This window comes from Formica exsecta, unplaced genomic scaffold (assembly GCF_003651465.1).
Source record: "Formica exsecta isolate Colony F162 unplaced genomic scaffold, ASM365146v1 scaffold80, whole genome shotgun sequence".
In the NCBI taxonomy this organism is placed as follows: Eukaryota; Metazoa; Arthropoda; class Insecta; order Hymenoptera; family Formicidae; genus Formica; species Formica exsecta.
In genome coordinates this window covers 559,964-572,504 of record NW_021853570.1, presented here as the reverse complement: position 1 = coordinate 572,504, position 12,541 = coordinate 559,964, and the positions used below count along the sequence as shown (strand labels likewise).

The 12,541-nt window shown below is 31.9% G+C and overlaps 2 protein-coding genes across 5 annotated transcripts in view; both read right to left on the bottom strand.

Moving 5' to 3' along the window:
* Positions 1 to 1,016, bottom strand: part of LOC115244221 (rho guanine nucleotide exchange factor 11) — a 38,431-nt gene extending 37,415 nt beyond the window's left edge. For all 4 annotated transcript variants that reach the window (XR_003885334.1, XM_029821688.1, XM_029821689.1 and 1 more), the window contains exon 1: positions 221 to 1,016. The gene's annotated coding sequence lies outside the window, so the exon portion shown is untranslated. The remainder of the gene's footprint in view (positions 1 to 220) is intronic.
* A 1,198-nt stretch (positions 1,017 to 2,214) lies between these two features.
* LOC115244232 (tectonic-1-like) lies at positions 2,215 to 6,792 on the bottom strand. The gene is made up of 7 exons (XM_029821708.1): positions 6,149 to 6,792; positions 5,818 to 6,078; positions 4,999 to 5,300; positions 4,504 to 4,737; positions 3,934 to 4,090; positions 3,603 to 3,793; positions 2,215 to 3,338 (listed from the first exon to the last, which is right to left on the bottom strand). Exons 1-7 carry the CDS (start codon positions 6,234 to 6,236, stop codon positions 2,277 to 2,279), a joined length of 2,295 nt encoding a protein of 764 aa, XP_029677568.1. The 5' UTR covers positions 6,237 to 6,792; the 3' UTR covers positions 2,215 to 2,276.
* Positions 6,793 to 12,541: the final 5,749 nt, after the last annotated feature.

Sequence of the window (12,541 nt, the reverse complement as noted above, 5' to 3'; positions counted from 1 at the left end):
CAAGAGAAGATAATGAAAGCGATATTTTAAAGCTCTTGGAATTGAAACATCTCGCGAACAGTTCTCTGAAAATGATACAATTTAAAAATCAGTAATATGTGTGTGGGGGGATAAGCAAGGTCAACAAGACGTGCAAGATGCTCGATCAACGGTTGAGAAAATATGTAAACGATAAAAATTGCTTACAAAGTAAAAATGTACGACATTTTGATGCGATTACCTTTCATTTAATCTATACTTGATGACAGCAAGTAAACGCTAACAAGAAGTTTCAACTGGACGAGAGACGAGACGAGATGAGATGAGACGAAACGAGACGAAGCGGGACGAGGCGAGGAGAGACGAAAAGAGACGATACGCGACGAAAAGAGACGAAACGAGACGACGCGACGCGACGCGACACCACACAAGATGAGACAAGACGAGAAGGGATCGTTTATGAAAAAAAAACCACAAAGTGCCGTGGATGCGCGCGCAAGAATCCCTTCGGCCGAGCAATCGGGCGTAAATATTATATCACGTTGTCACAATAAAAGGACACTCGATGAACATGGCTGGTGTGGACGGGCAAACCGTTCCGCCTTTCACGCGCACAGCATCCCACAAACGCGGGGCGTTTAAGCGCCAAGTATCTCAAGAGGGCGATTCCGGATGTCCAAGATGCACGAATCGCAAAAACGAGCGGCACGCGGTACCGCCACGCGAACGAACGGAACGCGACTTCTTTTGCGAAATACGCATCGAATACGAAGAGGAATTACGCTACTAACAAGTGACAGCCATCTTAGCGATGCATGGGTCACTACACAGTACACACACAGTACGCAGGATGCGATTATGGCGGATTCACATCGCATTCCCCCCATGTGCCATGTGTGACAGTTCGATATCCAATGGAAAACGTGAGTTACAACTGACATTTTCATCTCCAGAAAACGAACTCTTTTATCGGATACATAAAACTCGATGTTTCTTTTCCATCACGTTTATCGACGAGCTTGTTAGATGTACCGATAGAGAATTTTTCGAAAGCTTCTCGCGCTAGCAATGGCCGCGTTCAGCAGAGAAAGCGCTCAGTTATCGTCTTGTCAACACTCGACGTTGATTCGTTGGTTCTAAAAGTAAGAACCAATCACATTCGATTGCTACTAAGCAGTTTTCTCTGCTGAACGCGGCCAATCAATCTGCATGTCCGAGAAAACTTGTCGTACGATCAGTTGATTGGCTGCTGTCGCAAGAAATTTTTGGAGACTTTAGAAATTCTCTAGTCGCTAGCCAATCAGTACATCCGACAGATATAATATCATAGTTATAAGTGCTGTCAAGACGATCTTGTCTAACAAATTTAATAAAAATTAATGAAAGAAAAACAGAAAAAAATATCGATGTAACATTGAAATATCCGTATAATTGAATAAACTGAAACAAATATCTTAACTTTTAATAAAGGCCATATTGCAAGGAGGAAAAATATGTGGTTTACCGCGCTAATTGTCAAATTTCAATAGTGATACTAGCATTAGTGTGTATACTAAAGAGCTAAAGACTGTTATACACATAGACATAGTATATCTAGACCGAGCGTTTGCCTTTATTTAAGGAGTGGGGGCCGATGCCCACGTAGAAAAGGACATACTCTGTTTCGTGCCCCTTGCGTTCTCTCTCGCTCGCACGTAACATAGCGTACTCCATAGACATAGTATATCTAGACCGAGCGTTTGCCTTTATTTAAGGAGTGGGGGCCGATGCCCACGTAGAAAAGGACATACTCTGTTTCGTGCCCCTTGCGTTCTCTCTCGCTCGCACAGAGCATAGCGCTCTCTTTCATCATGCTACGTGCGAGCGAGAGAGAACGCAAGGGGCACGAAACAGAGTATGTCCTTTTCTACGTGGGCATCGGCCCCCACTCCTCAACACTCGGTCTAGATATACTATGTCTATGGTTATACACAAGTCTTTACCCTGATATAAGAAGATAATGTAAACATTTTAAAGAATTGAAACTCAATAATGATATATTGTTACGTTATTTAGCAGAATATAAATTAATTATTGCAAATTCCATCAGTGTTTATATTTTGTGACATCTTAGATACTTTATATATAACAGTCTTTAGTATGTACATACCAGAGTGCGAGTAACGAGTGACTCCGAATTCGCTATATATATCTGTGATTTTAGAGGATATAATTCTTTTACACATAATCAAAGATAAAAGTAGAAAAAATTTTAATTAAAGAGAAAAATAAAATTATGATATAGATACATGTTTATATTAAATACTCGCATGTAGTACTAAGTATATAACTAAAAGGACAAATATATTCAACATTTCTATTTCTTTCGAGCCATTCAAAAAAGGATAAAAAAAATCGTAAGGTAACATAATGTCCAAATTTGGTCCACCAACAAAATGATATTTGGATGGCTTTGACACATCATAAAAATTGACATGAGAAATAATGTCAATATTAAGGATGTCTGTACAATTCTTTGGTATGCACTTTGGCCAACTAATATCCTCTTCCTTGCCAAATGTAATGCCAACACCCAATATTTTGTGATTCATTAAAGTTTTCGGCTCTGGCAATTTCGAATAAAGGATATTAAAGTGCACTGATGTAAGTAATCCTGAACATAGGATTTGTTTCCCGATAGTGTGCGCAATGACGACATTTTGCGGTATCCTGTCAAACACGATCTGCAACCAGTCGGTTGTATCTTTCTTGGCAATATTACCCAATTTGGAAACATAAGCGTTGTAATGCTGACTCGCATTTAGCAAAGAGTCCTTCATCAAGAGACGCATGGTTAGATTCTGTAGTTCTGTGCAAGATAATGTGGTGAAATTTTTTATTAATAATCTGGCAGAGCATCTCAATTTAACATCTTCACCAAATGCAATGATATGCCTGTTGATTTGATTGCACTCTCCATTTTTCCCAGCCAAGGGCAATGTGAGAAATCCATCAGTTTTGTTGAAAAAAATTTCGTTGCTTTTATTAGCACGAGAAATACCGAAAATGATCGGCTTACCCATTATGTAGCCAGGATTTCCACTACGAGCAAAGATTTTTGTTTTATTCACATCTATCCAATTGTATTGGACCTCAAAATATTGATAGAAGGCATGAGACGTATTGCCTATATCAAAATATGCGTCAATATTGCTGATACCAGCGGAACCATTGTGAGTGATTACATATTTCAGACCCTTTACAATGTTGGTACAGGTGGAGTTTATGCAAAAGCTTGATATTTTGGTTCCATTGCATGCGGAAAACGAGTTTCGACAATAATGAGTCCTCATTGACAAACAAATATTACTTTGGCATGCCTAAAAGCACAATTTCTGAAATTAACTCTAATAATAAATGTATGAAATAATGGGAAAATAGTGCAAGAAAATCGAATTAGGAAAAAATAAAAAATAAAAAAACAGCAATTTTTGACTGTAGAGTACTTTATCATTGATTTTGTCAAAAATTGTTTTGACACTATTCTATTGCAGTAATAATAATAGAGAAGAAAAAAATATATAAATTTCTTAATATGTATATATATATTTTAACACACGAATTTTTTTATTTTAAAACTGTACCTGTCTTCGAATGAATGTGTCGTTAAATAATGGTAAGGACTTAATAACTGTGAAGTTATTGAATGTTATGGCGAACAAATATTGATTCATATTTGTCAAATCATTTTGTATGCATGCGCCTTTCCAATTTTCCAAATATCTTAAAGTCTTTCTAAACGAACATATTTCAGTGAATCCAGGTTGTAAAAGGTCTGAAATAATGTCTCATTAATAAATGTTATATAATTTCTTTATTATAGCAAATAATATGAATGGTTAGAGCCTCCTCTCCCCTTCTCTCAGACTTTTTTTATTCATAAAAATAGCCGTTATCATATTTTCATTATTTTACCTATTGATTCAATAGATTTGTTATGTAATTTCCACAATATATCTCCATGTTGATAATACTTAGACAAATTATACTTGGGTAATCCTGTACTAACTTCCATTTTCCATTTGTATTTGTTTTGTATCACTCTCCACAGATCTTTTTCACTGTTTATTATCTGAAATAAAGAATATTTAATAGCAATAAATTAAAAATTCATATGTAATGTCAGAAAACATATTAAAATGATATTTCATGTAACAATGTATATATACCAGGCAATTAGAGGAAATTTTTACAAATTGTTTGACTACAATTATATTTCTTTAAGTATGCGCATTTGACAAGAAAAATGTTTTTCCAGCCAACAAAAATTATTCAGAAAATAAAAGATTCAATTTTTCCTTTCAAAAAAATTGGCTGGTAAATAGAATTATTCTTTCAAAAACACATATTCTTTACTAATAATGTATGCAAAGCAGATCTAAGAGCTTTATAAGAGTGTGTAGTAGTGAAGAGGGTAGATGTTTAAAAAAACAAAAGAACTATTCCATTTGTATGCGACAGATGCATTATATGTAATCTACTTACCAAATCGTTGTCGATGTTATATGTAGATGGAAGATTGTCATATAAAATGCAAAATAAATTATTTCCAAGTTTTTCAAGAATAAAAGCTGTGTTGTTCCGTAGTATGAAATTTCGATTGTAGCAATACCGACTGTCATAAACTTTTACATGATAATTTTGACAGTGCGAAAAAGCAGACAAATGAAACTGATTGCAATCTGTGTCGCAGCAGCAATTGATATCACAGGAAAATTTCTGTACAAACAGAATGGAAGATTGTTTATGTAAGATAATAGAATCATAATAAAAATATAATAGAGAATTATAATAGCTTTTTTTATAAATATTGATTAATACTTTTTCAAAAAAGATATATTATTTCTTTATATTGAAGTATACAATGTTATTATTTAAATGTATACTAAAATATTTCTTTCATTTATTTAACACATACACACACACACACACACACATAATTTAATATTTTATATCAAAATCAAATATTTATGTACATACAATCAAATTGCACTCGCATATTTCTTTTTCTTCGAGTATAAGAACTTCATCATTATCTGGATATACAGCTGGCGAGGATATTGTTGTTGAAGTTAATTCTAATTCTTCTTGCTCTGTTACATTAGAATTTATTTTTGAAGATGTTATATCTATGGGAATGATAGTAGTGAATGGATTATTCTCTTCTATATCATTTGATGAAATTTCTAAGGTAGATAGATCATTAACTGTAGGATTTTGTGTATATATAGTTGAGTCTATTGATTCGCTGCAATTTGTATCATTTATACAGATTAATGTATCTTCAATTTTTGTTAGATATACCATATTGGTATATGCTAGAATTAGCACTAGCAAAAAGAACATTTTGCTGCAAAAACTATATTGATATTGTTCAAATATATTATCGCAGAATATTTTTTCTAAATTATATATCTCTTTTTATATATGATATGATACTCTTTGTAAAATTCTATTATTTCTGGTATTCTGCCTTTCATAATTAAAAATCAACTGCTTATATGATTTGTATTTGCCTTCACAATTGTCAGTTCACAACTTGCACCCAAATTTATCAAAATTTCTTGCCAGGATATGCAAATCAATGATTATTGTTCCCACACTTTGCGTTAATATTTCAAATCTATCTAATGTGTTGATTAAAACACTTGGTGACTTCAATTGTAAACTTCGTCCCAAAAATTTGTCATACAGTCTGTCTTTCCAAGTACCTATATAAAAATTGTTACCGAGAGAATAATAATAATAAGTGTTGTTACACAAAATTTAAAAGTTTTATGTACTTAAAATTATGCATACCAATAGGTTTCCATGTATGACATTCTAATATGTGCGAACCAGGAGATAATGGAACATTGTGTACTCCATATGAAAGAAATAATATCCTTCCATAATTATCTCTACAAAACACTTGCAATAATAATTTCGGAGAATTTTGTAAAGTCTGAGTTGTGTAATGCAAGTCTATAGGATGGTCCCAGATCGGATTATTAGTGTAAATATCGCAACTCTCTTGTGTTTGTCCTTCTTCTTGTCCTGATACAATTTTCCAACCATTACCTAGAAGATAACAATAAAAAATTTTTCATATATCCAATTAATTGTAAAATCATGAATCTGTTCATCTTACCAACATAAAAATTCCATTTGCAGAGTAAATGTGATTGTTTAAAATTCTTTGCGGATGAAATATGCCCAATTATGTGCAATTCGGCCATACCATAAAATCATACTGCTATGATTTATAAAATATACAAAATATGCTAATTATTTATAATACATCTACCCATTAAGATTTTCATGAGAAAACAACAAATATGGAATATTTCATTCAGAAAATAACTTCTCTTTTGTGAAAAAAAAATCTAGTTTTTAAAATAGCATTTAAAAATAAAATTTTTAATTTTTATCTAAACATTTTGTCAATTCTTATTTTTGATTATCAAAATCTTTAAGATTGAGGCGCTGTATTTCTTTTTTTTTTTTTTTTAAGTTGATATTAAATTAACAATGTAGAAAGATAAGTTAAAAGATGGACTAATTATTGTAAAATTATATTTTTTTGTATATATGCGATAATATATATAATATATTTATATTGTATTTTATGCGAAATATATCGGATACAAATCTTTTCAATCAAAATTCTGGAATTAAAATAAGATTTTTATAAACAAAATGCTCGACTCTTTCTGTATTTCACGACCGATGATGCATTCCAATGTTGACAGACACGTCGTTATGACAACGAGCTAGTAACAATAGGCTTGTTCCTTTTATTTACACTTTCTAAACTCAGATTCCCGATTGGTCAATCCAACGTTTTCAGCACTTACACACTTACAGCATCAAGATGAACGCAGCCTACGTTTCTTTTTCTTTTCTTTTTTTTTTTTGGGGGGGGGGGGGGACTTTGCAGCAGGAAATACATATAAACACAATGTCACACGACTGGCTGTCAAATAAAAACATATATTCGGAAAAATTTTTTTGCGTGACAATGTCACGCAATTGGCTATTGAATAAAAAACATAACATTTATACACCTCTACCTGTGTGATGAATTATCGTATAAGATCAAAGGAGGGAGAGAGAGAGAGGGGAAGGGAGTCCAAATATTTGTAATATTTAAATGAAATGGGACATTTGTGGAATCTGACATTTGCGATGTATGTGTCACGATCCAAGATTCCTAAATAGAGAGTACGATATATATGAAGGAAGTTATCAAAATGTTATCAAAGCTTGGTTAATTCCATTTAATTATATTTTTTACTCCAAAACTATGTCATGAAGAGCGCAGTATGCGTTATTTTATTTTTTATTTTCTGAAAAAAAATACACACTGACTTAAATGGCAAACATGTCATTAGCTTTCGCCCACACAATTCTTGTTTTTCTCGTTTTCTGTCGCTACTTAATTGTAATTTTTGTGTTTCTCTCGTCTCTCTTCCTCTACATTCTTTCCTCTCCCATTCACACGGCCATTCATTCAACATTGCTACTTCTCTTTCTTCAATCAGATCATTCAACTGTTATATGCTTAAGGTTTAGTTAATGATATTCATTAACTAAATCATTTTTAGTTAATGATTGTTAAGATTATTGTAGGATTATATATTAATTAGTAATCATTAGAATATAATATAATTGATGTACACATGTATCGTTGCGTGTCTATAATGGAGAATGTATGAATACCTGGATCCTTGGATTCGAACATTTGTAGATGGCGAGAAGTCATAGATTTTTTTTTAAATAGATATTTGCGTTTCTAATTTTCGTAAACTTTATCTCGCACTCTTTAAAATTCTTGCTTTTTAAAATTCATAGGTACAAATATCCGTGTATGTTTCGCGAACTTATTAGGTCCATGATTTTCTAGGTCCTTGGATTGAAAATCCTCGACTCTTTGAATAATTAGAGTCTCGAATCCTTCGGATCCTTGTATTCTTAGATTCTTGGATCTGCAAATCCTATGATTTTTCACAATTCAAATAATTTTTGCATTTCATCATCCTCTTTTTACAATTTCTATATTTCCTTTCCGATTGGGAGTATGTGTATGTACATTATTCGTAATTCATACTACATGTTTCATTTTTAACCATTCAAACATGACGAAATCTCCGCCGCACATCTTTTTTTTTACGTGTATGACACATTCATTTCACAATTCTATACGCGCGCGCATGTATATGAGGTGTATGTATGTATGTGCGTGTGTGTGTGTGGTGTAAATGTGTGCACACGCGCACGCGTATAATAGTATGTATCTCTCGCGCCATGTCATTTTTTCGTATATATATACGTGTGTATGTGTATGTATTTGTGTGTACATATATATGTATACATATATGTATGTATAAAACGTTCCAAATAGAAATAATATTTGCCGATTAAATAATTCGGACAAAAATTTCGTTACTTTTTTTTTCTTTCTTTCTTAAAAACGTACAACAATAATTCAGTCTAATACGTTCCAAAGCACCAATTTATAATTATAGTCGATCATAAATTCATACATTTTTTTAAAATCTCGCCATATCAATAAATTTTCTTTCCGTTTACACTTTTCACTAAAGAGACTAAAATCGAATTGCACCTAATGCAAATACAACTCATGCGAAAGCCGATGAAGAGCTTTTTTTTTTTCAATCGTTCGTCTGTGTGATTAAATCTTCTGTATATAAATTAACATTCGTAAATATAAACGCACTTCTGAGTGTAATGAAAGAATGCATCAAAGGTTTATGAGATATCGTGGATTTTCCGCAGCAGGAATTTACGAAGGATGTGTACGGCATCAAGCGTTTTCTAGTATCATCGACGTATGCGGTGGATATCGAGAAAGATTTAGTATCAAGAAATTATGATGTTAAGGAGATCTAAGGAAATAAGAGTCAACGAGATACTAAAAGATCTGTGCGCTCATGTATCGTTTTTAATGCCTATGTGCGTGCGCTTGTATCATTGTGTTCTCCCTGTAAGTATAAACGTGAATGTTTTACATGAAAATACTAGTAGTAGTAGTATAGCGGTAATAGAGTAATAATATGATAGTAGAGTGTAATAGCGATAGAGTATCTCAATAATAATAATAATAATAATAATAATAATAATCATAATAATAATATGTATAGCGGTATCCGCGCGCGCATTTGCGATAAAGTCTAATATTAGTCATAGTAACAGCAGTAATTGTCATAGTTAATAATAATAGTAGTAAGAGAGTTTCTCATGCAACAAATGACGTTTGCAAGGCTGACATCGAATTTCGTTTTTATGGTAATCCTTGGAAGCTAGCCGATAATTTGCGACACAGACACTTGCCAAGTGCAAAGATTTTTTTTTTTGTAGTGCGAAAAAAGCGACCGAAGTTTCTCTCATGATCTCATGGATCTCAAATTTCTCGGGTTCTAAGATGTTTTGGATATTAGATATATTTTAGATCCTAATCGCAAATCGAAGAAACTGCGACAACAATATATCACCAAATCATATAGCGTCAATTAAATTAAATCATCATTAAATTTTAAGTCATCATTTTTCCCCATATTATTATTTGTTGCGTATTTCTTTTTCGAAACAAAACCTCCTAAAAGATCTTTTTGTCAGGTTTGTAAAAAAATGTGTCCTATTGCGAAATGTTATATCACTTCTGCTCGAAGTGTCTTAGCATGTTGTTATCACAAGATCTTCGATCGCGTACAATTTTTCCGACAAGATGGACAGACACAGAGATACGACGCGCGTAAAAATATTTAGTGCTCTTAACCGATTACGAATGTGAGCGCATATTTGTGTATATACATGTATGAATACATCCACATATCAAATATATATATATATATACACACACACATACATACATACATACATACATACATATATATACATATGCGTGCGTATGTGTGTATATATATATATATGGACGTATTACAGTTTTTAAAAAAACACAGAAACTCGATTCTACACTTGGCAGTATTCTGAACAATCGCCCGACAGGCGTTTAATTGTTTCACTTTATCGCGCTTTGTTTTTGTCTCACATGCGGTTCTTAAATCTCGAAAAAGATGACAACATCTCAACAAGACGAGAATGACGTAGACGGTAAACGTCCTTGGCAGTGATCGTAGAATTGCGTGTTCATTTTTGTCGTTTCTTATGCCTTTTTTCGATCGCTTTATTAAACGTGTTTCGTGTTACGCGATTTTAACAATCTTTCTTTTGCAACTAAGCAGTATGTATTATAAGCATCGTTAAGTTCGAGGAAAGTAAAGCGAGATTAGCTGGAACGCGTTTTATGTAATATAACTTGTCGCAAACTTGGATTCCTATATCCTTGGATTGTTAACATTCTTTAAATTCATAAATTTGATAGTTATATTATGAAGTCATTTTATTAAATCTTGGGATATTTAATTTCTTTTTTTTTTCAAGTTCTTAGATTTCTCGAGTTTGAAAATCTTTTACTTAATTTAACTATAATTATTTGAGATCCTTGAAATATACAAATTCTTTCGATTCTTGAATTCTTGTATCTGCTAGATTCTCTTAATATTGAACATTATTTTTATATGTTTATTTTAAAATAGTATGAGTAAGAGAAATAATTATTTTAAAAATTCGTTTTATCATAATATTATTTAAATTATTTAAAAAATATTTGATGTCAAAATACTAGATAATAGAAGACAAATTTTGACTCGAGTTTTATCTTGTTTTAATTAATTTTTTCTGAATCTCCTGTAGTGAAAATTTTGCTGGTATATACATGAAATATGTATTACATGGATATACATATATATACGCGATGCCTATTTTCATTCTCATTTAAATAGCGAAACATTTACGATAGAATAAAACTGCATATAAATAGTAATATATGTATGTGATTAAGTATTTTATAGTATCAAGAATCTACGAAATTCAGATTTGAAAGAATCGAAAGGACTAAAAAATTAAACGTTTGTGAATTCAAGGATTAATTATTCAAGGGATTAAGAATCCGAGAATCTTGGAATCCAAGAATCTAAGAATTCGAGTATGTCGAGGATTCAAACTCTTAGAATAGAGGAAGCCTTAAAAATCTAAAGATCCAAGAATCCAAGAATTCTTTGTCATCGTTTGTATTCATCCTTTAATTCTAATCATTAGAGATTAAGTGTGTTATTATATTCTGTTATGATTTCTGCAAACTATAAGAACTTCTTTCATAATTCTTATTTAACTCTCATCTTACAATCCTCGCGTTTAATAATTATTTTTTCAAAATGTTCTATCAACTATAGCCATTCTTAATAATTTACTTTCGCAGTCTATTCTTTATGTCTCCCACCTATCTTGCCTTTCACCCACTCACTCTCTCTTTCTCTTTCTATCTTTCTTTTTTCTCTATCTTCATCGTTACAACAACAATGCGCCAAACTCGCGTGATTTCACTTACAATTTTTGTAGCAAGTGTTTCTTCTTTTTCATTAAAAGATTAAGACGGACGGTTAATTTTCACGTATTTTTCTTTATTTTCTGTTTGTGGTGAGCCGATATCCGCTGCTGAAGGCACAAGGCTTTGCACTAGAACTCGGTCACCTAGCTCATTCATCTACGACCTACTACCAAACTAGCCTCGCGTTCTTATAGAAATAAGATTTATGGAAGATTTAAATCTCAAGCGGGAGCATATATAACACATTGATTAATCAATATCTCGATAAAAATATCTTGATAAATTTTGATAAAACTATTTAGGCAAATCTATTTTTAACAATTATTTTTTTGCAATTACATATCCTCTAATACTGTTTCAATTTTTAAACCATGAAAAATATGTACAAGAAGTTTATCTTTAAGAACATAATAATAAATGTGAAACATTTTACTAATGATAATAATAAACAAATGCTTTATGGGTGCCTGATTATTATTTTAAAAGCGCAACCGCTCGAGAATTAATTCAAGTCACAACGAATTTCATCACTTCTGTTTTACTGTATTTCTTATTTTATTGTATTTCTAAATAATCGATCGCCACGTCAGTTTCTCTCGCTCGATTGCTTTCGTCATTTCCATCAATTTGGAATGAAAGGTGATCGATTTGTCTCAAGCGTATCATGTATCATTCGTCATTTCTTAACTATCTTATAAAATTTAATCTTCGATTGTTTATAACGAATAGAGGAAGCCGACTTTAAATTTCGATTTATTCGATCGAAAATTGTAGCGTAAATAATAAAAAACATTCAAAATAATTGTGGAATTTTTAATTCCTTGAATTCATTGATTCTCAGATTCTTAATTTCCTTTAAATCATCAGTTTTTTTTTCAGATAATAGCATATAGAATAGATTATCATACATACACATACACACGCACGAGCGCGTGGCACGCACGCGAACAAAATAATAGATGCGATAAAACTGTAAATTATTAACATTATTAACATTCGCTGTACAATTTTCGACTCAATAAATGAATTCAAAATTGGTTTACTCTATTTACTTAAAATATATATATATATATA

Coding starts and splice junctions, on each gene's coding strand:
- LOC115244232 (XM_029821708.1), bottom strand. CDS start 6,236: ATGGCCGAATTGCACATAATTGGGCATATTTCATCCGCAAAGAATTTT. Junction 6,079..6,148: donor CAAATGGAATTTTTATGTTG/GTAAGATGAACA, acceptor GTTATCTTCTAG/GTAATGGTTGGAAAATTGTA. Junction 3,794..3,933: donor CAAATCTATTGAATCAATAG/GTAAAATAATGA, acceptor ACATTATTTCAG/ACCTTTTACAACCTGGATTC.